Here is a 27,642-nt window from a genome sequence, read left to right on the forward strand (position 1 = left end):
AAATATTATTCTAATTTAAAACAATGATTTTCTATTTTACTATACTTAAAAATACTGTATATTTCTGTGATGCAAAACTGATTTTTCATCGGCCATTACTCCAGTGTTGAGTGTCACGTGAACCTACATAAATCATTCTAATATGCTGATTTATTATCAATGTTAGAACCAGTAATTAATGTTTATTTGATAACCTGTGATCTTTTTTTCAGGATTTTTTGATTATTAAAAATGTAATTAAAAAAATTAAATTAAAAATGATTAAAAATATTAATCTTTTATAACAATATAAGTCTTTAATATCACTTTTGATCTATTTAACATATCCTTGCAAAATATTACAGTTTTTTTGTTTTTCTGTAATTTTGATCAAATAAATGCAGGCTTGATGACTAATGAGTATAATAAATTTATTTCAAAAATATTAAAAATAGCAATGGGTCAAAACTTTTGACCGGTACTGTATGTACATATTCATCAAACTTTATATAAGGTCATCTCTTCTTTTTTTTTTGATGAAGATGTTGTTATTATTTTGCTGTTTTATTTAATAAAACAGTATTCTCAGTTCCAGAATACCACTTCAGTAAGTGCTTTAAAAAAAAGCCCTAGCTGGGTGGGCAGGATTTCCCCTCCAATTTAATCAATATTGGCTACAGATATTGTCATATTATTAATATATTATATTATGTATTGCATTACCCTAAGTATGACATGTGTATATATATATATATATATATATATATATATATACACACACACAAATCAAGTGGAACACGATCGCTACTAAGCAAAAAAAAAAGTTGAGTTAGTTGAAACTGAAATTATAAGTGTTATGTTAGAGCAGTAATCCTAATCATCAGCAGAATTTAGAAGATACACCTGAGATCCTTTATTTGAATTTGCGTTGAATACAAACTTCTCTGATTTTACTTTTGTAGCTATTTTGCTAGTCAGCTCCGGGCGGGATGTCATTCATTGAACGCGCAAATTCAAAGCATCGCGTCTGGATGCGTCAACGGCGCTCGCGCTCTTTTAAACTCGTAATAAAGCGGTCAATGATCTTTCCAGAAATGACGCTGATCGGCAGAGAATACATTGCAATCACTCTAAAATAGATGACGACAATTCACACACCTCTTAGGAGCTGTACATCTTTGCGCGCCTATTTAGCCTTTTGCATTGCATGAAGGATGCGTTTGTTACGCAAACATCCAGAAGGCGGAACGCGCTTTGAAACTGCAACATTAATTGATTTAATTGCAGATGAGTGACAATTCAACTATATCCAATGAACAATGTGGCTAGAATTTGCTGTCCGTTTTGACAGGTAGACTGGCATGTAGGGGATGTTATGGTTATGGAGGCCCCTCCTCAAAGTCTGAGGCCCTAGGCCAGGGGTCACCAAGTTCAGTCCTGGAGGGCCAGTGTTCTGCAGAGTCTAGCTCCAACCCTAATTAAACACACCTGAAGCAGCTAATCAAGCTCTTACTAGGTATACTTGAAACGTCCAGGCAGGTGTGTTGAGGCAAGTTGGAGCTAAACTCTGCAGGACACCGGCCCTCCAGGATCAAGTTTGATGACCCCTGCCCTAGGCAATCGCCTGCTCTGCCTATAGCTATCGCTGGCCCTGGTAAATCATAACATGGAAATTTGATCGCGTGATTCGTGTCATCGCAACATAACACATACTTACAGTGTATGTTTGAACAATCAACAGGAGATTTGAAGCTCATGGCAGACGCGCCCGAGAGATGATTCACCTTGTGATTGGCTGAATGTTAGTTCACTTAAATCTAAGTAACAAATCAGAGAACACGGGCGATAATATTGGCGATGGGTCAAAAAAAGTGCGGAGGACCTTATCACCTTCTTCTAAAAGTCCGGGGGACGTGTCCGCGGCTGCTACCCCTGCACATATAGCTATGTATAAACGTAATACTAATAATGATTATGGAATACATATTGTCTTTATATTATACATGTATTTGTTTGTTTGCTGATTGAATTATCAAGGCATTTAAAAAGCTGATGATGTTAATCAAATTTAATGTACATAAGTATATTTATTTAATGTACAGTTTATTTTATATTTAATTATTTGCTTATTTATAAAAACTTCAAATGATATTTGCACATTATTTAATACTTAACGAATTTAATAATTTTATGCCTGTAGGCCTAGTGCTGTTGAAAAAAGTCTGCCGAAAGTTGACGGTGTTTCTATATGCTCGCAATAAAACAAGTGTGTTTCATTTTTAACCGAATTTGGTATGCAGGTACTTCAGAGATGGCCCACCCGTGGCTTTGTTTAAAGAAAAATATCTGGACCGTTTCTCTGCAGTTTCCTCAGCGCCCTGTCGCACAGTTTCTCCAACTGATAGAGCACTTGGAAGTTTTTACACAAGTTTGTCTGACACGGGTGACGGGTCCAAAATTCAACAAATATGGACGGACTGTGAAAGTGTGAAGGAAAACTTTGCAAAGGCGACATCTTAATAACTCGACTAACTGATAAAACGGAAAGGTTTTAAGGCATAGCGAGAGAAAAACATTTATTATTTTGACTCAGTCCTTTGAGGGAGACGCGTAGTTAGGCGTGACTTCCCCATTTTGTCCACTCGCTTCAGTCCTTCCGCAAAGCAGGTGTTTCAAACAGCGCTTTGTTTCAGATGTACAGGCTTTTAACTGATGTGCGTGTGTGTATTTACACTTTTGCATTTAAGTGATATAATGTCCAGCAGTCACTAAGTCAGTAAGGCTAATAGGCTTAGATTTGCTAGGCTCGAGTTTAGAGGACACCATGAAGTTTAACGGGTATCTGAAGTTGCGCATCGGCGAAGCGGTGGATCTGAAGCCCACGACCACCTCTACGCGACACGCCGTGGTGTTCAGCAAGGCGAACCAGACCCTGGACCCGTACATCGTAGTGAAAGTGGACGAGTATAAGATCGGACAGACGCACACCAAGCAGAAAACCAACATGCCCACTTATAACGAGGAGTTCTCCGTTAACGTCAACAACAGCAAGCAAGTAGAGCTGGCCGTTTTTCACGACGCACCGATTGGGTACGATGACTTCGTGGCCAACTGCACCATCCAGTTTGATGATCTGATGAAGAGCACGAACAGAGAGGAGTCATTTGAAGGATGGGTGAGGAATGTTTACCATACAGCTGCTTTCCCCTCACCTTATCACACACTTCGTCTTTCTCTAAGTATTGTGAGAAATTGCTTTGCTTTAAGTTGGTGGAGATTTGATTTCCACATGTGTCTTGATACATGACACGTTGAATCAAATAGCCTAGGTAGAAAAGTTCTGAAAAAACAAGGTATGTTTGCTCTGATGGGGCAGACGGTTATCTCTGGATAGAGTTGTAGTCCTATATACAGAACAGAGGTGAGACTCTGAGTAAAGTTTCAAATGATGATGTTATTATGCATCTAGTGGCACTGGATTGATTTGTGTTAGCAGAAAAGTCATGTTGATAACAAGACCAGACTGCAATACTTAGTAGGTGCTAATAACGAATCTCATAATGAAAGACAGTGATGGACAATAAACTGTCAGCGTACTAGAATACAAAATAGGTGAGTCTGGGGAGTGTTGTAATGTTATTTGTTTTGGGCTGTATGTCTGAAACTTTGATACAATATTATCATATTTGCCTACTAAAGAAGAATATTACCATATTTGGCATATTAAAGAAGTTTCGAAATCTGCTACTTTTAATATAAAAATGAAGTAAATAAATTAATATCAGGGTACAAAAATGCCATTGTTACAATCGACCCCACTACTTGTAACGCTACTTGAAAACATGTTAAACTGAATGCTTGATTTTATTATGATTATCAAATGTACTCTTTTAAAGTAATTATGTCATCCCTCATCTCCATACCGCACACCTATCGACCTACTTTTAATTTTAAAAATTATGATTGAAAACTTGCATTCATGCATTTGGCAGAGCAAAGTGTTTACTTCAAAGTATACATTGTATCAGTTCAACCATTGCATAAGAATCATGATATTGGCATTGTTAGCGCCATGCTCTGCTGTTTGAGCCACACGAATGCTATAAAATGGTAATTTTTATTTAAAACAGCAATAGAAAACAATGATAAGAATATGTAAAACATGGGCCTATGCTCACACCGGTTTGGTTTTAAAGTTATTATCTTGTTTTATCACAGTTATGGCAAATGTGGCCTGGTAGATTTTGTGCAATCTTTGTGTCTTCAGTAGAAAAGCACATTAGAAGGTTTTATAACTCTCTCCATCTGCAGCTATGATATTTCTGTTTTTTTTTTTTTATGTTTCTTTAAATGATTTTATTTTATTAAAAACAAATGTTACAAGCCATGAAAAACTTTTTATTTATTAAATGTAGTGAAAATCTGCCTATTTAGGTTGATGGTGTTCATATAAAGAGTTTATTTGCAAAAACAGTTAACTCCGCTTTTTAAAAATTTTCAAAAATCATGTTTTTTTATGTTATCCTGTTTTTACTGTGTTTTATTGTGTTAGTTAGCTGTATTTTTAGTTATTTTTTAATCAAATCAAAATAACCCAACTGCAGTTTGTTTGAGATTAATTGGAATGCACAATGAAACGTTTTTTGAAAATTGTTAAAAAACGGAGTTATGTTTTTGCAAATTAACTCTTCATATACAACAGTGATTTCATCCTTGTTGTTAATTTCTAATTGGCTGAACTGATATTACAGCACTCCCTAGTTTCCCTAAAGCTTTCCCTAAACCTCACACTGTTGGTTTTGTTGTATTGCATTGTGTTCTTTTGTTTGTTTTATTCTGTTGCATTTTTCTGTGTTTAGTCTCTTTTATTTACTGCTGTTGTGTTTTTTGCTTGTGTGTGAACAGCAGACTTGTAGAGGTTATGAGTGTTATCATCTTCCACCATCATCTGTGTGGGTTCACACTTACACCCATATGTGCAACAATGCGCACTAATCCAGAATCAGGCCTTTGACTGCAGTTCTTTGACACAGATACTGATGCATGATCAGTGGTTAATGAAAGCAAGTCGGGGCTTAATGTACAGTCAGTCAACAAAATTTGGACTCCGAGAGTTTGAGCTCTCAGACTCTCTGTGGGATGGTTGCAGCTAAGACCAGCTGAAACATCTTGCTCTGTGGTTTTAGCATCTTCTGTGGTTTAAGCACCACAATTTCCATGTCTACACACAGCCTTCAGAGCTAGTTCATATCAGTGTGATAACTCAACGCTGCTGCAGGGTCACTAGTACACAGTTGTAAAACACTTGTTGTCAGCATTTTGGTGACCAGGCTGAACATGCACATGCACTTGCAGAAGTGGTGAAAGTCTTCTTGTAACCTTATTATTCAGCCCAAGTACTATTAGTTCTCCTTTCCCAGAATGCTTATGCTCAAGGACATTATTTTTAGAGTGATCATCTTGTTTTTACAGTACATGTCCTGAACATTTGTTCATTTAGTGAACAGTAATATGGAGATACACAATATTATTATCCTCAAGGTTATTTTAGCTTCAACTTATACTGTATGTATAAGGGAAAGTGTATACTTTAAATGACTTTTTTTTTAAATGCTTGTCTAGAAATGTTTTTACATAATCTCAGTCCTTTGAGTTCAAAAACGGCAATGTATGAAGTAGAATAGTTCATAGAAAAAAGTAAATAGTTTTAGATTAAGAATCACAATGCTTAAAATGTCATGTAAAATATGCACGTATGCATCTAAAATACAAATTTTAATAATGTTTCAGATATGTTTGTTGCAAAAAAAAAAAAAAACATTTAAAATAAGTCAGTAAATGTTAAAATTAAGATTACCTTTTTAAAGTAAATGCTGTTCTTTTGAACTTTGAAAGAATCCTGAAAAAAAGTATCAGGGTTTCTATTAAAACATTAAGAAGCACAACTGATGTCAACACTGATAATAATGTAAAAGTAATGTAATAAAATAATAGTAATGTTTCTTTAGCACCAAATCACGTGACACTGAAGACTGGAGTAGTGACTGCTGGAAATTCAGCTTTGCCATCACAGAAATAACATGTTGAAATAAATTAAAACATTGTATTTCACAATATTACTGTTTTTATTGTATTTCTGATTAAATAAATGCAGCGTTGTTGAATGTAAGGGTGTATTGACACCTGCCTTGTTTGGTTCAATTGAATCAAACTGAAGTTCGTTTCCCCTCTTGGTGTGTATCTTTTGGGCAGGTGTTAATATAGCAATCGCACTCGGGTGCGGACACCAGCTGAAGAGGTGGTCTCGGCCCAGTTCCAAACGAACTCTGGTATGGTTGAATGGATGAACCAATGAATGACCTTAATACGCGTGTGGGTTTGTTTACAATTTCTGGTTCACTTGCAAAAAGGACCGTGTGAAAGCGAACCACACCAAACAAAAAAACAACAATATTTTATTTGGTACGGACCAAAGCAAGTGAACTAGCGGACTTTCCTGGTGTGAATACACTCAAGAGACTCGGAAACATTTTAAAAATCTTACCTGCCTTAAACTTTTAAACGTTATTGTACATCTGATCAACTTCTATTGGGTTCCAGATGAAATTCAGTGGACCTCAGAGATGCACGACCCATTTTTATTGATTCTGCAGCTGCAGGTCACATAACCGCTAATCAGTGATACTCTGCTTTCATTTCGTCTGGGATGTGGGTGTTTTGTGCCAAGTTTCAGTCTCCTGTGAGTGTGTGTATTTGTTTCTGTGTAGAGCCTCAGGCTTTTGGGACAGATGGTATGTGAAACCTGCAGTTCAAAACAGCACATTCAAGTAAGAGTGTGTTTGCGTGTATATGAGCTTCCCTATATGGGAACTGCCTCTAGGAATCCAGCAGTTTCTGTTATGCTATTTTATTGGTGAGTGAAACTAGCATCAAAAGTATAAAATGGAAATTGTGTGTATTGGAGATAGTGTATTGACACACACTGCCATAGTCTGTGGATTTTTCTGCTTTCAGTTTTGACCAAATGAAAGGAAGTATGACTGGTGGAAAAAATATTCAGCTGAACTCTATTGAAAGTTGCTAAAGCAAAATAGTTAAAAAATAACTAAATTGATCTAAATTAATTTAGTCTATATGTGACAAAGAAAAGGCCATACTTTAGGCTAATTATGGCTAATCATTCCTGTATGCATCAGTGTTCTGTATAGATGTTGTTAGTGCTGTTTTGCTAATGTATCATCAGACTTGTATTTAGACCACCACAATCCATTCAACCACACACAAAATGAGTGACAGGTAGAGAGCTTTTCAGATTGGCTGATCTGGTTGGCCACTCCCTTGTTTCTGCTGCATGTAATATGGTTTACCTCTTTTACCCATGATTCTGTCGTAACGCATACAGAAGCACATAGAGTTTATTTCTGTATAACATGCAGGTCGACACACAGCCACAAAGTTGGTTTTCTACAAAGTTTACCACAGGCTCATAAACACCCCCCCCCCCCCCCCCCCCCCTTTACCCCTCTCTGTCTCTTTCCATTTCTGAGTTTGTCTTTCCGTTATCTCTCTTCTCTTTTTGCTTTACAGTAATCTGTAGTCCAGCTCTACTATTTCACTTCTGCCTGACCTCATTTATATTTTCCGTGGTGTAAAATTGCGACTGCTGTGGATGGTACCAGTAGGTTGTATGATTGCTTGTATTTGGCACAGATATAGTTTTTAACGTGTGCATGTTTGCCTGAATATATAACTTAAAAAACTACTCTAACTGTGTTACAAATAACTGTGAAAATAGGAATGTATTTGTCAAAGGATGGAAAGTATGAATTTATTTAACATTTTTATCTCTAAGTAATTCCCATATTTTTTGTTTGTGTTTGATAGTTTTGATCAATGTACTAATCTTCAAATTTAGAGAAAATTATAAATATAATGAAAATGAGTAGTTGTGTCCAAACTTTTAATTAAGCTCAATTAATAACTTCAATGTTCAATGTCTAAAATAATATCTATTGATTTCTTTTTTTTTTTTTTGTGTGTGTTGCAGGTTGACCTTGAACCTGAGGGTAAGGTCTACATCATGGTTACTCTCACAGGCTCATTTATAGACGGTGAGTCACTTCCATAGCTCTTTAATTGGTCTCTTTCTTTTCTTTTTCTTTTTTTAATTATTTTCTTTTTTTAAATTGATCTATTTCTTTTCAATTTTTTCATGCAAAAGTACAGATTTAATCATACATTTTAAAGCATCAATTTGGCAGTCAGTATGACTTTAGTTTTGGACTGGAACACAGGCGTATTGAGAACACACGGCCTGTTTCATAGCCCATGACAGTAAAAGATGAAAATATAAAACTCTTCTTGATGAATTGCACTGTCTAGGCTATGATGGTGGAAACACACATGCTCACACACTAATTTCCTCCACTAGCTGTTGAGATATCACTTAACTAAATGTTAACATTCTACCAGACTTGTCAACACATGGTAAGACACACTAAGACACACAAAGCCATCTTCAGTCACTGTTTTTTTAGACCGAGCTTCTGTCAGAGCATCTTATGCATGAAGTGTATGCGATGTGCAAATCGCACACCCACTGTGCAGGGGCTGTGAAGCTAGCTTCCTTTAAAGGCCTGTGGTTAGGCCTTCAGAGAATAGACTAGACTTAATAATACAGTGTACTGGGGGCTCTCTTCCCCCCTCACATAGTCAGCAGAATGTTCCATGGCATTACTGGAAATACCTATGTATTTATTGTAAGAAGATCATGCATCATGAAATAATAAAACCTTTTGTGTTTCTCTGTGTTTAGATGATGTTGGAGGAAACACGCGTCCCTATAAAGAATTTAACCGAAAACGGCAGCAGGCAGTTCGAAGAAAAATCCACCAAGTAAACGGGCACAAGTTCATGTCGACCTTCCTAAAGCAGCCAACGTTCTGCTTCCACTGCAAAGAATTTATATGGTAGTGCACTTTTGACACACAAATGCCTTTTTTAAAGACTTTTTTTGGTATCACTTCACTTAAAGCCTTTATTTATAAGGCATTATAAAGGATTATTAAAGGGTATAATGCATTATAATTAGCCATAATGTATGTGGTAATACATTATATCTTGTTGTAAATAATTATAAATTAATTTAAAATGCATAGTGTAACAATTAATTGATAATTATAATGTATTAACTGTAGTTACAGTTATTCATGAGATTTTACAATGCATTATAAGGTGCATTAGAAGGCATAATTAATGCATTTTTAATAAAATTTTTGTGAGAGCATTTTGCATTGTATGAAAAATGACTTTTCTATACACAATTAAATGTATTATTCTAATCAAAAATTGAGAACAAAATAAATGGCAATGTAAAAGTTTTAGTTCAAGTTCAAGATGAGCTTTATTGTCATTCCTCTACATGTGGGGACATACAGCTGTGTTCACTGTCCGCTGGAGGGTCTTGCGGTCAGCAGCACTGCAGTTCCCGTACCAGACAGTGATGCAGCTGGTCAGCATACTCTCAATGGTGCCCCTGTAGAATGTGGTGAGGATAGGTGGAGGGAGACTTGCTCTTTTCAGCCGGTGGAGAAAGTGTTGGCGCTGGTGTGCCTTTTTGGAGAGTGACATGGTGTTGGTGGTCCAGGTGAGATCCTCTGTGATGTGCACCCCCAGGAATTTAGTGCTGCTGACTCTCTCCACAGTCGAGCTGTCGATGGTCAGTGGGGGGTGGTCAACGGAGTTTCTCCTGAAGTCCATCACAACCTCCTTTGTCTTCCCCACATTGAGGGACAGATTGTGCCACACCATTCAGCCAGCTGTGCCACTTCCTCTCTGTAGTGTGTTTCATCGTTGTTGCTGATGAGACCTACCACTGTTGTGTCATCATCAAACTTGATGATGTGGTTGGAGCTGAACTTGGCAGTGCAGACGTGGGTCAGCAGTGTGAAGAGCAGCGGGCTGAGCACACAGCCTTGTGGGGCACCTGTGCTCAGTGTGGTAGTGCTTGAGGTGTTGTGGCCGACACGGACTGACTGAGGTCTTCCGGTTAGAAAGTCCAGGATCCAGTTAAAAAGGGAGTTGTTAGGCCCAGCAGGTTTAGTTTATTTATGAGCTGTTGTGGGATTATTGTGTTGAATGCCGAGCTGAAGTCAATGAACAGCATTCTAACATGGGAGTCTTTATTTTCTAGGTGGGTAAGAGCCAAGTGGAGGGTGGAGGAAATTGCATCGTCCATAGAGCGGTTTGGACGGTATGCAAACTGGAGCAGGTCGAGTGTGTTGGGGAGTCTGGTTTTGATGTTGTGCATGACTAACCTCTCAAAGCACTTCATCATGATTGGAGTCAGTGCTATGGGACGGTAGTCATTTAGACAGGACACAGGTGATTTCTTTGGTACCGGTATGATTGTTGTGGATTTGAGACATGTGGGGACAACTGCCTGGCTCAGCGAAGTGTTGAAGATATCTGTAAGCACATCTGTCAGCTGTGCAGCACAGTCTCTCAGAACACGGGTAGGTATGTTGTCAGGACCCGCAGCCTTTACTGGGAATTTTGTATACGAATGCTTGAAGTGAGTAGCTGAACAAACTTTATTATATTTTAATTGTACATTGTTTTTTTGTGTGTTTTCTTTGCTCCAGGGGTGTTTTTGGAAAACAGGGCTACCAATGTCAAGGTGAGTTGACAATCTTTCTCTGTAATAAACGACTATCTGTGTTTAAATTAATTGTATTATAGGTTCTAATCAGCTGTGTGTATTTCTGTGTGTGCATGTTAGTGTGCACCTGTGTGGTACACAAGCGATGCCACCAGTTTGTGGTCACAGTCTGTCCACGCATGAAGAAACCTGCCAAGGAAGAGGTAATGCATACAACCCTAACTCTAAAACACTTTTGTAGTCCATTTCTCCACCTGCTGGTCAGAAATAGAATTGCTGAAATTTTCTGCTTTGTTTGTTTTTTATTTTATACTCTGGTCCTTCTTTTTACAGACTACAAATCAGGGTTTCAGTATAAATGTTCCCCATAAGTTCAACATTCACAATTATAAGGTTCCTACCTTCTGTGACCACTGTGGCTCTTTGCTGTGGGGCATTGTACGGCAAGGATTGCACTGCAAAAGTACTTTTCTTTCTGTCACCCATCTTGGTCACCATAAATATTTCCATCAGTTTTATTTATGTTGTCTTGTGAGGCTCATCTGGTGTGTTGTATTTTTACATCTGTAGTTTGTAAAATGAACGTCCATATCCGCTGTAAGGGAAATGTTGCCCCAAACTGTGGAGTCAACAATGTAGAACTGGCTAATAAACTGGCAGAAATGGGCCTTCAGCCAGGAGGACTGACCAAACGCAACTCAATGGTAAATACACACATGCACTCAAACTTTTCAAAAGTAAAATATGTGATCTGTGTGTGTGTGTGTGTGTTTGTGTGTAAATCTCTCTGTTTAAGTTTAATGTGCTTTGTTGACATCACACATAACTCACATTTTTCTTGGTTGCATGTACTGAAAATAGGACAAAACAAAACTTTATTAAAGGAAACTGAGAAATTATGGGAAGTAATACAAGACCATGAACAGAATAATTAATATTCAAAGATAAAATGAACTGAGCAAGTAATAAACTAATAAAGTCTATTGGGAAAAATAATTTGTCTCTCTTCTCAGGGTCTCTCTGGTATGGACGTTCAGTCCCGTGCATTGAGTGTGAGAGGAGATCGAGGGCAATCTAAAAAAGAGGCAAGTCGAAAGCTGGGAATCTCAGACTTCACACTCCTGCAGGTGTTGGGAAAAGGCAGCTTCGGCAAGGTCTGTGTTTAAGACTATTCCTCTGTACATCAGGTCCAGAATGACTGTGTAGCACATCGATTGTAAAACAAAATATTTACACAATTCCAATGTGAAACAGTTTATATAATACAAATGATTCCAATGTGAATTTTATTCTTATCTGAAAGAAATTGCGTGGTACAGTCACTGACCTGTTTAAAAACTATAAAATGATATAATATGGCAATTATTATATCACAATATTAATATTATATCTAATAATAGTATATCTAATATTATATAACTGTCTGATAAGTTTTATTTGGTGTACATAAAAATTATATGCTCTGGGAAAAAAACATTGGATTATTGCTGTGCAACTGACTTCTAAATAGTGTGATATACCTCAAGTGCGCTGTGTTGTTTCATATTAAAATATTATAATAAAGATTGTGCCAGAAATTCAGAGTGAATACAAATAAAATGAAAGATACTTCACAAGTCATGCTGTTGGTGTTGTGTGTAAATAGGTGATGCTGGTCCGGTTGAACGATTCAGATCAGGTGTTTGCAGTGAAGGTGCTGAAGAAAGACATTATACTGCAGGATGATGATGTTGAGTGCACTATGACAGAAAAACGAGTTTTATCTCTCGCTTCCACCCATCCTTACCTCACTCAGCTGTACTGTTGCTTCCAGACACCGGTGAGGAACACACACAACATCACAGATTAACCAAGTTATGCATTGTTTTTAAAAGAAACTAATTATAAATAATTCAATAAACCACATAAGTGTGTGCCGTCTGAAATTTTAATCTAAAATGAGCATTTTTATCAGGCTCCTATGTTTAGGTTCAATAATTTTACTTTCCTAGCAATGTATAGGTCCATTTCTATGCAATTGAAGTAAAGTAACTAAACATAAATATAGATAAATGCTAATTTTATTAGAAGATTTCAGACGGCACTTTCAGAGGCTTTTGCATCTGAACTCTTCATATATATATATCACCTTGCTACGTGTACTGCGTTAGCCTAACCGAGACTTGTCATAGCACTTACATGTTGATGCTCTTTTGTTGGTTTTGATTGCTTCTATTGTCCTCATTTGTAAGTCGCTTAAGATATATATATGTTCAATTGCTTGGTAACACAAATTGCTAATCAGCCAATCACATGGCAGCAAACTCAATGCATTTAGGCTGATGTGGTGAAGACGACTCTCTGAAGTTCAAACCGAACATCAGAATAGGGAAGAAAGAGGATTTAAGTGACTTTGAACGTGGAAAGGTTGTTGGTGCCAGACTGGCTGGTCTGAGTATTTCAAAAACTGCTGATCTACTGGGATTTTCACACACAACCATCTCTAGGGTTTACAGAGAATGGTCCGAAAAAGAGAAAATATCCAGTGAGCGGCAGTTGTGTGGACGAAAATGCCTTGTTGATGTCAGAGGTCAGATGAGAATGGGCAGACTGGTTAGAGATGATAGAAAGACAACAGTAACTCAAATAACCACTCGTTACAACCAAGGTATGCAGAATACCATCTCTGAACGCACAACACGTCGAACCCTGAAGCAGATGGGCTACAGCAGCAGAAGACCACATCGGGTGCTGCTCCTGTCAGCTAAGAACAGGAAACGGAGGCTACAATTCGCACAGCCTCACCAAAATTGGACAGTAGAAGATTGGAAAAACGTTGCCTGGTCCGATGAGTCTCGATTTCTGCTGCGACATTCAGATGGTAGGGTCAGAACTTGGCATAAAGAACATGAAAGCATGGATCCATCCTGCCTTGTCTCAATGGTTCAGGCTGCTGGTGGTGTAATGGTGTGGGGGATATTTTCTTGGCACACTTTGGGCCCCTTAGTACCAATTGGGCATTGTTTAATCTCCACAGCCTACCTGAGGATTGTTGCTGACCATGTCCATCCCTTTATGACTACAGTGTACCCATCTTCTGATGGCTACTTCCAGCAGGATAATGCACCATGTCACAAAGCTCAAATCATCTCAGACTGGTTTCTTGAACATGACAATGAGTTCACTTTACTCAAATGGCCTCCACAGTCACCAGATCTCAATCCAATAGAGCACCTTTGGGATGTGGTGGAACAGTAGATTCGCATCATGGATGTGCAGCCGACAAATCTGCAGCAACTGCGTGATTGCTATCATGTCAATGTGGACCAAAATCTCTGAGGAATGTTTCCAACACCTTGTTGAATCTATGCCATGAAGAATTAAGGCAGTTCTGAAGGCAAAAGGGGGTCCAACCCGGTACTAGCAAGGTGTACCTAATAAAGTGGCCAGTGAACAAACAAATTCCTCGTATGTGTAAACATACCTGGCCAATAAAGCTCATTCTGATTCTGAGTGTGTATAATATATATACAGTGAGGGAAAAAATGACTTCATCCCCTGCTGATTTTGTATGTTTGCCCACTGACAAAGAAATGATCAGTCTATAATTTTAATGGTAGGTTTATTTGAACAGTGAGAAACAGAATAACAACAAAAAATGTTCAGATCCAGAAAAACGCATTTCAGAAAAGTTATAAATTGATTTGTATTTTAATGTGTCAAATAAGTGTTTTACCCCTTCGCAAAACATGACTTAGTACTCGGTGGCAAAACCCTTGTTGGCAGTCACAGAGGTCAGACATTTCTTGTAGTTGGCCACCAGGTTTGCACACATCTCAGGAGGGATTTTGTCCCACTCCTCTTTGCAGATCCTCTCCAAATCATTAAGGTTTCGAGGCTGGCATTTGGCAACTCGAACCTTCAGCTCCCTCCACAGACTTTCTATGGGATTATGGTCTGGAGACTGGCTAGGCCACTCCAGGACCTTAAAGGTGTCATATGATGCGATTTTCAAGTTTTCCTTTCTCTTTGGAGTGTTACAAACTGTTCGTGCATAGATAAGATCCCTAAAGTTGCAACGACTAAAGTCTCAAACCCAAAGAGATATTCTTTATAAAAGTTAAGACTCGTCCACACCCTCCTAAAACGGTTCTTTTAAACACGCTCCCACATGTCTACGTCACTGTGTGATTTGCATAACACCACCCAAATGTATACGCAAAGAAAGAGGGCATGATTTTTATTCTCGCTGTAGTATTGTTGCTGCTGTCTGCGCAACAATACTACAGCCATGTCCTGGAGATGCTGTTAGTTTCGTTGTGAAAGCGAAACTACTTTGTTTGGGCTTCCAAAAGAGGACACAACTAGAAATCAGTGGTTAAGTTGTATTTACAACACTTTTCCAGAACAGTTCAACCCAAATATTAGAGTGTGTGCAGTGCATTTTACGGAGGACTATTTCCTGAACCTGGGAGTAGCCTGCCAGCTATGCTCAAAGGCTGTTTCTATAAAGTGGGGCAATTCCAACTTTGCAAGAACAGTCTGGCACTTCTGACTGTAAGTATGTAAGCCTGTAAGTATGTGTAAGAATTTGTCACTGACTATCCAAATGCGAGTTTTGAGCTGTGTATAGTAGCTCTTGTTGTTTGTAGTTTCTCCGATCACAAATGCAGACATGGTAATGTTTACGTGGTGATATGCAACTTGATGCGTCCATACCTGTATAAAAGACACCTGGGAGCGAGAAATCTTGCTGATTGATTGAGGATCAAATATTTATTTCACTCATTAAAATGCAAATCAATTTATAATTTTTTTTAAAATGCATTTTTCTGGATTTTTTTGTTGTTATACGGTCTCTCACTTTTAAAATAAACCTACCATTAAAATTATAGACTGATCATTTCTTTGTCAGTGGGCAAACGTACAAAATCAGCAGGGGATCAAATTTTTTCCCTCCCTGTGTGTGTGTGTGTGTGTGTGTGTGTGTATATATATATATATATATATATATATATATATATGTATGTATATATACATATAATAAAATAGAGCCATTCTGTTCTTTAAATGAGAGAATGTTGCTGTGACATCAGTAGGGGGCAGTAGAGAATGAGAATGCGTTATGCTTCATCAATATGTTTTCTCTGTTACGTTCTACTTTGCATTTTCTGTGTATGTGTACTTCCCCCTTTGTATGTTATGAGAGATCAGAGGTCGCTATAATCTGCTTCTATGTTTAGGTTGAAGCCTCTACAATAGAAAGGTCAACACTGAATCCCCTTATGTAGCCTTGAAACACACACACACTGTAGCATTTGTAAGACTACAGTGTATAATTGAATTATTTTACTTTGAGTGTAAGCAAGGTTTTAAAAGCATGCGCGCACACACTGTTTGCAAAAAAAATTTGAAGACTTGGATTTCATGCAGAACAGATCTGGCATGATGACCTCTCTGGATTTATTACTGTGGAGTAAACCTGAACATGGATGTGCAGGAACATCCTCAAGGTCTCGCTGACGTATGTAGTGTGTTTGTAATGAGAAAAAGAAATTTATGAACCGGTTTGCCTCTGCGCCTTCACAGCCCTGACGCACACAATCAATCTCTTAACCCTCCACACGTGAGCGACATACAAAACACACTCGTGACCCTCTGGGGCTGGGTTACGTTAGATATTACTGCAACGCGGTGGCAGAAATCAATGATCTCAGAGGTCCTGCGGTGTGTGGGACTGTTGCACAGTGAATGTGCATGTCTGTGTTTGTTAATGTGATGGATTTGGTCATTAGTGGATGTGCCATGGCGCTTTGGTGGTCCAAATCTTAGCTTATTCTGGTGAACAGCCACTCGCATAGACAGGAAGAAACTGTCTTGACTGATGAAAAGCAGCCAACCACAGTCAATTTAGCTTTTTACGTGACATTTAGTGGAGGATAAATTTGAAATGGAATATACCAACAGATTGGTATGGAAAAACTCTGCAGTTTCTGTGAATGTTTGTAAAGAAATGCATAAAACTCTAACCTTTAATTTTGCTCTTGAACATGGATTCATTTTTCATTTGAAAATAAATATGACAATTATCACTTATCCATTATGACTGGAAATTCAGCTAAATTGTCAAAATTGTATTATAATATATAGGCCTAATTAACGTAATATTAGTTAATGCAATATTTTATTTAGCATTTTACATTAATTGCGTAAAGAAAATAAATGATTCAAAATCTGGTTAGTGTTATGCATAATTTACATAAAGAACATTATTAAAATTATGTTAGATGTATTCTGCAAAAATCAAATAACAATCGGTGTAAGTTTGTGGGCATGGTGGGCTTATTGTCTTATAAAACTATACCTGCTACAGTCATCTTTGGTAAAGTTTTTCAGTAAATGCACACTGTTCTTATTGTAGGCATCTTCCCCCATCTTACTCTACTGAATATTTCACAAGCTTAAAATCATTGCATTTCACAAGTGCTTTCCTGTTTTGTGTGCATCATGCATCATACGGTCACTCGGTCAGTAAACTAACTGTGGGTGGTCTGAGTTTGATGCATTGGCCTTGCTGAACTCAAACAGGTACTTAGTGTTGTCAATTCCAATTTATGATGCACTTCATTTTAGATCACCTTCCAACCCTCACAATCCCATAATCCTGTGTTTCCTGCAGTCTTCTTCACTGAGTAAACAGTATTTATGTTTCTGCTTTGTCTGTCTCTCCCATAAATCTTCTAATGGCCGTGACATGCTTGGTTAAAAGACTCCCTGTAAGGAGCTGAATTTCCTGATGTTTAAGGTGGTAATCTGGTGTTTGTTGCTGTCTTTTAACTGAATCTCTATCTTAATTTCTTAATCCTTTCACAGGAGCGTCTGTTTTTTGTAATGGAGTTTGTGAATGGGGGAGATCTGATGTTTCACATTCAGAAATCCAGAAAGTTTGAGGAGAACCGAGCCAGATTCTACACAGCAGAGATCACATCTGCTCTCATATTCCTCCACAGCAAGGGAATAATATACAGGTTAGACAGACAAATGCACTCAAGACAGAAAATAAAAGGATATTTAATTCAAAATGAAATTTATGGTATTATTTACTCCCCCTTATGATGTTCTAAACACATTTGACTTTTTTTAAATTATTATTTAATGGAACATGAAAGGTGAAGTGTGTTTTTTCTTTGTTCTTTGAAGTGTTTTCCTTTCTCTTTACTTTTTAATTGCCACGTCTCTGTCCTCTGAGCTTTATTAACACTATGAGACTAATTCTAACCTCAGCGTTTCCAGTATTACTAACCTTTAGCACATAGACCTTCAAAGCTGCAGTGTAATACTGCTTTGACTTGAAAACAGCACTGGCACTAAAGCAGAGAGCAAAATATGAGGTGGCTTACATCAATTCTATTATTGGACAAATGGCAAATATCAACATTCATGCAGTTACCGTGGACAGAATATGAATGTATGACAAAGTATAAACATTATTTTGAATGTGTGTGTGTCAGAGGAAAGCAATCATTTTGACATGAAGTGCCATTTGTAATTTTTCTTTAGAAAGATTATAATGCAGGTTTTCATGCAGAAGTGTTTTACCAAGTAAATAAATAAAAAATATTAACATAAATCTCTCTCTCTCTCTCTGCCATAATGGACTGAATCTGGGCATATTATTATGTGTGTATATTATTTCAGGGATCTGAAGTTGGATAATGTTCTGCTGGATAAGGATGGTCATTGTAAACTGGCTGATTTCGGCATGTGTAAGGAGGGAATGCTTGAAGGTGTTGTCACAGGAACCTTCTGTGGAACCCCGGACTACATTGCTCCAGAGGTGATTCAAATACTCCACCCAGTCAGTGGTTGTCTAAAATCCACACAAAATTATGCATCACAAAATTCTAGAAGAATCAGAATTGTTGTGCTGCATTCGCATTGTGTCAGTTGACTTTAAGCATGAGGTGTCAACTTCCAGTTACATTCACAGCAATTATTAGTTTCAACACACATAACACACGTTAATGATGATATCAAAAACAAATTATTACAAATACTTAATATATTAATTTACAGTTAAAATAAAATGAGAATGAAGTAAAATTTAAATTTTAAATGAAAAACTTTGACATTTCAGTTGGTTGCCAGGGCAGTATTTCTATATTCCATGTTTTCATTTTTTTTTTTAGATTAAGGTGAAGTTACAAATAATATTTAATTATTTTTAATGATAAATTATTTAATTAGTCAATTTAAAGCTAAACAGAATAAAAAACGAGCAAAATTACATAAAACTGTAAATATACGCTAATTTTAAATATTCACGTAGTACCATAATAGCATATAAATAATATTAAAATAACTCCTCATTCACACCTGTGCTGTTTCAAAATATATAACATAATATAATATAATGTAATATAATAAAATATTCAGCAAACTGCTTCTATTGGTGTCTTAGTTTTGCAGTAATGAGTATGGAAGTGTGTGTGTGTGTGTGTGTGTGTGAGAGAAAGAAGGCAGGATGTCCTAAATGTAATTTTTATATGGTCCTATAGATCCTGCAGGAGATGCTGTACGGGCCATCAGTTGATTGGTGGGCTCTCGGTGTGCTGCTGTATGAGATGCTATCTGGCCATGCTCCCTTTGAGGCAGAGAATGAGGATGACCTTTTTGAGTCCATCCTGACTGAAGAGATCATCTACGTGTCCTGGCTCAGCACAAATGCCGTGGAAATACTGAAAGGGGTGAGCTGCTCAGTGTTCGCTTAAGAGCCCTGGAGTCATACAGACATGAATTGACTTGAATGGAGCAGTGATTGCTTATCTGTCCTGATTGGTGGGAGGAATATGGTGTGAATTAAACTGTCAGTTCATGCAACAATGAACATCAGTAAACCGTAAATACCTCCCATCTGATCTCTCTCTGTTCCTCATGCTCTTCCCCTCTCTTACATAATTATATTTAGCCTCGATCCACAATCCACTGCTGTCACATGACTGTAGCTAAAAATAAAAACCCTTCACATCAAATGTACACATGCACACAACCCCCTGCTCTTACTCCTATAGTGTTTGCTCTCACTGTGAGGAATAGTGGTGGAGGTCCCCCGCCGGTAATAATCCTGAAGATTATTTTTTTCCCGTTAGAGTAATGTGCAGTTATTAAAGGACCAATAAATTCCCAGTTGAATCTGGAAATTCCACAACAGAATGCCACGATATTTGCCTGAGATAAAAAAAATCCTTAAACCTGGGTCATCCAACATGACCTTAACCTACAACAGTCAAAGAATAGATCAATAGAGTGGCTCAAAAGCATTCTGTTTTTGGAATAGCAGACCTCAGTCCTGTTGCACAGCTGTGGTGTAGACAGACCAGACATGAACAATTGTAAGAAACAATGGACAATATACCATACTAGTTTTTTAATTTATCAGCATCGGCCAGTATTGGATATTTCATTATTTTTACATACAGACTACATTTGCTGTTATATAACACTCTCCTAAGTTAATCGTTAAAAACACTAATTATGTGGCAAACATTTTTCCATGTATATTATAATGTTGTGATGCCTAGTTTCAATTCTAACATTTAAAAATGATTGATTTTAGTATTTTATTTATTTAGTTTAAAGTTCTAATATTGGTTATAACATGAACATAGCTATTGGCTTATCTGACAGAATTTTAAAATTGGTGCATCCCTTGTTTTTTAGTTATAAATCTGGATGATCTCTCTGAACAACGATGAGTTTGTCGGTGTTGTTCAGAGTCGATGAGGTATGGTAGCCAACTGTGCTTCCTAATGGGTGTCAGATTTACCCAGAGAGAGAGAGAGAGAGAGTGTGTATTTGTGTGTACACGTGCATGTTTGTTTTAGACTGCTATAGAAGGAGGGCAGGATTTGATTTGATTTGATTTAATCTGATTTGGTTATATTTGATACCATACATTGATACTCTCGGTACAACCTCCCACAAGCGATTGAGTGTTATGTCATACACATTCTCATAGGAATTGAGTCTGATTACAGATATGACATACTGTAGGTTTAATCTCACCATGGATATTTGATAGGATTCACAACATTCAATACATTTGGGCTCTTATCATATTTTTAGTTGGTGTATTCCTTTTTAGTAATGTAAACTGATTAGTGTATTAGTTTAGAAGAATGTTTGATAGACATATGCATGACAGCATGTTTTGGTTTTATTTTTCTCAGTTTCTGACAAAGAATCCATCCCGTCGTCTGGGTTGTGTGGCTGCAGAGGGTGGAGAGACCGCTGTAACCAGTCATCCATTTTTTACTGGCATTGACTGGAACAAACTTAACCAGCGAGAGCTTGAACCACCTTTCAAGCCCAGAATTGTGAGTTTTAGATGTAAATAATAATCTTATATCATCAAATTCATTAGAAATGTAAATGCAGGTTTATTTATATATATTTTAAAATCCAAAATCCAGAAAACTGCAGAAGATGTGAATAACTTTGATCCAGACTTCACCCAAGAGGATCCTACTTTTACGCCCATCGATGAGCCCATCCCATCCATCAGTCAGGACGAGTTCCGTGACTTCTCCTTTACGTCCCCTGAACTTTTGAAAGTGGTTTCAGATTTGCAAAGCAGAGACGAAGAAATGTGTGATGTCATGAAGGAACAGAACTCAGGAGAATTCTGTGACTTGATAGAACAAAATAAATTTTGACAATAGAAACTTTCAGGAGCAGTCTAAAGAAACATTTGATTGTTGACCATTGTATTGAAACCGGTTAAAGACTGTACATTTCAGTGGCCTAGCTTTTTGGTCTTTACCTAAGCTGTAAGATTCTTTTGGCCTACACTTATGCTTTAGAACAAAAGTGTAATTGTCTTTGTGTCAGACAAATCATGAGTGATTTGCAAAGATCGCCATGAGACACTCCATTCTGGAAGACAGCAGTTTACACAAATTTGATCAACAGTTGAACTTGTCTGTTCAGTGTCTACTGGAGCTGTTTTAACCATGTTTATATCCAGATGCTTAGGAAACTTGATCCCTTTGCACTTGCTGTGTCTAACACAGCCAAACATCATGCAGAAACATCACTAATTGTGTCAGAATTATTCTGCTGTAAAGGAACCAAGAAAATCAGACTCGTGAAAATTAATTTTAAATGGAAACTCTAGATTTGTAAGATATTTTCATACATTTCTTTGTACATTTGTGCCGTTTGTTGTTTTGTCTGTTTGTTATTACATTTCTGGTCATAATTTCACCCATGATTAAACTCTGACATCTTTAGATGTGTTTTATTGTTGAGAAAGGTTGCAGTATTGAGTTCTTTGCATTTAGACCTTTTCTCTCTGACTACATCAAAAGCCGTCTCCCCTCTGTTGTTCTGAGGGGTTAAAGGTTAACACAGTCAGGTGAAATGTTGACCAGTTTCAATTCCTTATATTGAGGCCAGTGACTCCTCATCCTCATCCTCATCATTCTTTAATGATGTTTATTTGGATCTTCTCAGTCTGAGCTGAGTGAAATAGCTGTTGGTGGATGCTTTCGTGCCTGTGCATATTTGGCAATGATTTCACATTATTAGGGGCCAAGCCCAAAGGGTATGAAACTTGGTATGCTTCATCAACACCATGATCTGAGGGTCCATGCAAAAGTTGTGAACAGCGCCACCTATGGGTCGTGAGATACCAAAAATTCACATTTTCGCTTATAACTTTTGAACAGTCAGTCAGAATTTATCATCTTTGTGTCTATGGATTCCTTGGGTCATGCCGAATCAGAACATGTCAATTTTGCCAGGATTGGCTGAACCACGTGTCTGCCATTTTGAAATTTGTCATAAATTGCAATATCTTTTGAATCATTTGACATATCTGCACAAAAATCGGTAGGGATCGTGAGCACAATGTCCTGGAGGTACCTCGGAAGAATGAATACAGCGCCACCTACTGTTCCAGAGGTATAACGATTCTTGCAAAAATGCTTATAACTTTAGAAAATGTTGTCCAAAATTTTAATTTTTATGTCGTTTTGTTCCTTGGGTTATGCCGATCCTGACGATGTCTCATTTGTCATTTTCCATGAATGTACCTGTCAGCCATATGGAAGTAAATGAAAAACAGTTTTATTGCTACTCTTCCTACAAATTTTGTTCAATTTTGTCCAAAGTCTGATCATACGATCTTTGGACCGAGTCGCACATAAATGACTGAACAGATTTTTATAGATTTTATAATAGCATGCTAACCGATTACCATTCGTTCTGTGGCTTCTCAGCTATCAGGTTAACCATAAGCTACATTAGTATTAAGTTAGTTTAGCATGCTAATCTGTCTAAAATGCCAAGTCACGCTTTTGTGAGCTCATTCTCACACTGAAACCTCTCTTCAGTAATCTTGTGAACAAGCATGAGTGACTAGCTCAGTGTGTTACACCAAGCATCAGACCGTAAGAGGTACTGTGGCAAGAAATGATGCAGAAGTTGCTTCTGTTGCAGGCTTTGCGCCTTCCAAGAATGATCTCATGTCAATATATAAAAAATATGACGGCGCATTTAAGTACAAATTCATTCCTTTTAATTGATTCTCAGGTCAACTTCTGAACTTCTGCATCTGTGTATATTCCCATCTCCCCAGTTGCGTATAACAGGATCAGCAATAGGTGTGTGACTGGGAGGTTGTGGGTTTGAATCCTGTGTGGTACAACTTTATATAGCTGTGTAATTTTGTGTCACTTGGAGCCAATTGCTGCAGTTGTACCTTTGACAACTCAAGTCTCTGTAAAATTAAACAAACCACAGTGTATGATTTGCATTCTGTGAGAAACAAAAAGGTTAAAGCTTTGAAGATTTTCTACAAATTCAATGTGAAGCAGTGTTTAACCATGGGAACTTTGCAATGCTTAAAAGTTTCAAAATTAAAATCCAAATATTTTTAATCATTATTCGGAGCCAAGCATCGCAGGTGCATAGGCACCTATTGTATCTGTTGATTTTATTCTTATTATTAGGAGCCAAGGTGTAAAGAGGGCAAAGAGCAGAAGAGAGGGGAAGGGTGTGTAGAGAGTAGAATGGGGTAGAGAGGGGAAGGAGTATAGAGAGGGGAGAGGGGAAGGGGTGTAAAGAGGGGAAAGAGCGGAAGAGAGAGGAAGGGTGTGTAGAGAGGAGAATGGGGTAGAGAGGGGAAGGAGTATAGAGAGGGGAGAGGGGAGAGGGGAAGGGGTGTAAAGAGGGGAAAGAGCGGAAGAGAGAGGAAGGGTGTGTAGAGAGGAGAATGGGGTGGAGAGAGGAAGTAGTGTAGAGAGGGGAAAGGGCAGTAGAGAGGGGAAGGGGTGTAAAGAGGGGTAAAGAGCGGAAGAGAGGGGAAGGGTGTGTAGAGAGAGCAAAGGGCAGTAGAGAGGGGAAAGGGCGGTAGAGAGGGGAAGGGGTGTAAAGAGGGGAAAGAGCGGAAGAAAGGGGAAGGGTGTGTAGAGAGGAGAATGGGGTGGAGAAGGGACGGAGTGTAGAAAGGGGAAAGGGCAGTAGAGAGGGGAAGGGGGAGAGAGGGGAAGGGAAGGGGGTTAGATAGGCGAAGTGTTGTAGAGAGAGGAGAGGGGAGAGGGGAAGGGGTGTAAAGAGGGGAAAGAGCGGAATAGAGGGTAAGGGTGTGTAGAGAGGAGAATGGGGTGGAGAGGGGAAGGAGTGTAGAAAGGGGAAAGGGCAGTAGAGAGGCGAAGTGTTGTAGAGAGAGGAGAGGGGAGAGGGGAAGGGGTGTAAAGAGGGGAAAGAGCGGAATAGAGGGGAAGGGGTGTAGAGAGGAGAATGGGATGGAGAGGGGAAGGGGGGTAGAGAGGGGAAAGGACGGAAGAGAGCGGAAGGGGGTAGAGAGGGGAAAGGACGGAAGAGAGGGGAAGGGGTGTAGCGAGGGGAAAGGGTGGAAGAGAGGGGAAAGGACGGAAGAGAGGGGAAGGGGTGTAGCGAGGGGAAAGGGTGGAAGAGAGGGGAAAGGACGGAAGAGAGGGGAAGGGGTGTAGCGAGGGGAAAGGGTGGAAGAGAGGGGAAAGGACGGAAGAGAGGGGAAGGGGTGTAGCGAGGGGAAAGGGTGGAAGAGAGGGGAAGGAGTGTAGAGAGGGGAAAGGGTAGTAGAGAGGACAAAGGGCGGTAGTTAAATGCAGAGCGCAAATTCCGAGTATGGGTTTCCATACTTGGCCACACGTCACTATACCCACCTACCTCGGTGCACAAGTCTGGTCTCAAGTTGAGCCACCTTTGAAGACAAGAAGTTTGTTTGCCATTAACACTGAATGGCAAACTTATGAATCTATAATTAAACTTGGGAGTTTGTCACCCCTTGTGTACTTAAATCACAATCACACAGTCACATTAGCTCACAGTCAAAAGGGTTCACAGTCACATGGCTTCACTTTCACAGGTTCACGTTTCATGTTCCTTTTGCTCAATTGGTAGAGTGTTTTGTTAGCTATGCAACAGTCATGAGTTTGATCCCAGGAAAAATATGTACGGACAAATAAAAGTGGATAACTTGATATGCTCTAAACTGATTTGAGTAAAAACATCTGCCAAATGCAGAACTGTTAAAGGATTATTTGTAAGTTGGTTTATTGTTATCGCTAGGGGACAAGCAACAAAAGCTGCAGTAGAGACATTTTTGTATTTAAGCTACTTATAGAAGTCATGGAACCCTTAGACAGGCTTGGCCCCGGAATCGCTGCTTGAAGCTATATTTACTTTTTGTATCTGTAGGAGTGTGCAAAAAAGTTAATTTCAATCAAACACAATTTATAGTATTCTTTGCTGGTTTGAGAGACCAGCTAAGACCAAGTTTTTGACATGTTTTTCCATATGTTTTATGTCAGATTGTTACATTTTGCCAAATTGGTGTCTAAAACTGGTATGCTTCTGTTAAAATCATAGTAAAATGTTCTCATTCAGTAAACTGATGTCCCATTCTATTTGATGTACTCCACACACACTTGTGCTACTTACTGCACGAAGGTTGAGTCCAATGGTGAGACAGTGTCCAGCAGGACCAAGAAAGCATATACAGTAGGCAGGATTTTTTCATGAAGAAAATGGAGGATGATGCTACCTCTTTTGTTTAATCAAATAAGAAAAACTAAAGAGTCAATGGGGATCCTCATCTACTTAAAAAAAAAAAAAGACTAAGGTTGACTGCTGATGGGTTTCTTGTTGGTCTGAGTCAAGCTTTGAAGAAAACATTAGCCTAATGAGAATCTAGTAATGAGTATGTTTTTTAGATTGTTTGTCTGTGCCCTTTCTCCCTAAACATTATCCCAGTTTCCCCTGCTTAGTAAAAAAAAAAAACCTACAAGACTTGGCTGTTCATTTTTGCCATATCATGCTTACATCCGGCGAATGGAGGCAAACACGATTAGCAACAGATCTTTGGTACTGAGTGAGAAAAACACTGGAGATGTCATGGGAGATCCCATTAAACAACTTGCCCTTACAAGTCTGGCCCATCCCAATTACACTAGTGGAGGCTTTCCTAGAGAATCAACGTCAGCAGCCCACTTTCCTGTGGGAGACTACAACCCTGAAGACCAACAAACACAGAGCGCTATCTTATGCGCTTAGAGCCATTTACAGTCTTTGGCAATGTGGGGGTAGGTGGAAATCCTTATATGGTCAAGGACACTCTCTTGTGGGGCTTGCATGACTCATAATGGTCTATAAACAGAGGAGTTTCCTGATCCTTCAATGCCAGTTACCACAATTATTCTCTGTATCCTGCCTAATATCATTCCCTTATTCATCTTTTAACATCTTTCCATCTTTTGCCGTATACATCTCATATACTGTATAGTCCTTTGTAAACAGCTATTCATTGTGGATGCTGGTGATGGTTTTCTTCCCAGAAAAGGTACAGGTCTAAGATAGTGGATCTCTTCATGTCAGACCATTCATGCTGTGAGATTATTTTATTCTTTGCATGACTTGCTTTCCCCCCTCAGTGCAATATGCAATGCAATTTGTGTTATATGTCTCCAGTTTTGAATGGTTCTTGCTTGACTGCTCATGCTGACAGCCCTATTTCATATATTACATATTTTTAAATGACAAATATGGTACATTTTAGGGTTTCTTTCAAATAAATTAATACTTTTATTTCTATTAAGCAGCATCTATTGAGCACCAAATCAGCATATTAGAACAACTTGACATAACTTATATGACTTATATATATGAAATAATTTTCAAAAACATTAAAAAAATCTTAACAACCCCCAAAGTTTAAGATTTTTAAGTCTCAGTAGCTTAATTAATGCAGAATGACTTTTTTGTCATGTTTTTTAAGAAACAGGCTATAAATGTGCATGCAACATCTTGGTTTAGAATGCATGTCTGTTTCTGATGCAGAAAAGCTAGTTCATGCATTCATGACCTCTAGACTGGACTATTGTAATGCACTGCTAGCTGGTTGTCCTGCATCTTCAATAAACAAGCTACAGATAGTCCAAAATGCAGCGGCTAGAGTTCTTACCAGATCAAGAAAATATGATCATATTACTCCAATTTTACAGTCTCTGCACTGGCTACCTATTCAGTTCCGTATCATTTACAAATTATTATTACTTGCCTATAAGGCCCTAAATGGTTTAGCACCTGCGTATCTAACTTGTCTTCTACCACGCTATAATCCAACCCGCTCTCTAAGGTCGCAAAACTCTGGACTTTTGGTAGTACCTAGGATAGCAAAGTCCACTAAAGGAGGTAGAGCTTTTTCACATTTGGCTCCCAAACTCTGGAATAGCCTTCCTGATAACATTCGGGGTTCAGACACACTCTGTTTAAATCTAGATTAAAGACACATCTCTTTAGCCAAGCATACACATAATGCATTTTATAATCTTGTACTGCAGTTATATCTGATCAAATGTACATTATTATTATTCTTTAGCTTGGGTTGAACAATTTATTTTTGCTTAGATGGAACAGCAGCTACGCTAATCATGTATCTGCTTGTCTCTACGTTCCTGCCACGGGATGTAGCCAGGAAT

General features: G+C 38.3%; 1 protein-coding gene across 1 annotated transcript; it reads left to right on the forward strand.

The window, feature by feature from the left end:
- The first annotated feature begins 2,619 nt into the window (after positions 1–2,619).
- LOC306882108 (protein kinase C eta type-like) lies at positions 2,620–21,928 on the forward strand. Its single transcript, XM_079436583.1, has 14 exons — positions 2,620–3,154; positions 8,027–8,090; positions 8,795–8,948; positions 10,623–10,657; positions 10,760–10,842; positions 10,973–11,102; positions 11,210–11,343; positions 11,653–11,793; positions 12,285–12,458; positions 17,492–17,646; positions 18,317–18,455; positions 19,177–19,365; positions 20,848–20,994; positions 21,091–21,928. Exons 1-14 carry the CDS (start codon positions 2,804–2,806, stop codon positions 21,331–21,333), a joined length of 2,139 nt encoding a protein of 712 aa, XP_079292709.1. The 5' UTR covers positions 2,620–2,803; the 3' UTR covers positions 21,334–21,928.
- Positions 21,929–27,642: the final 5,714 nt, after the last annotated feature.

The sequence above is a fragment of the Barbus barbus genome (assembly GCF_936440315.1).
Source record: "Barbus barbus genome assembly, chromosome: 16".
Classification (NCBI taxonomy): Eukaryota; Metazoa; Chordata; class Actinopteri; order Cypriniformes; family Cyprinidae; genus Barbus; species Barbus barbus.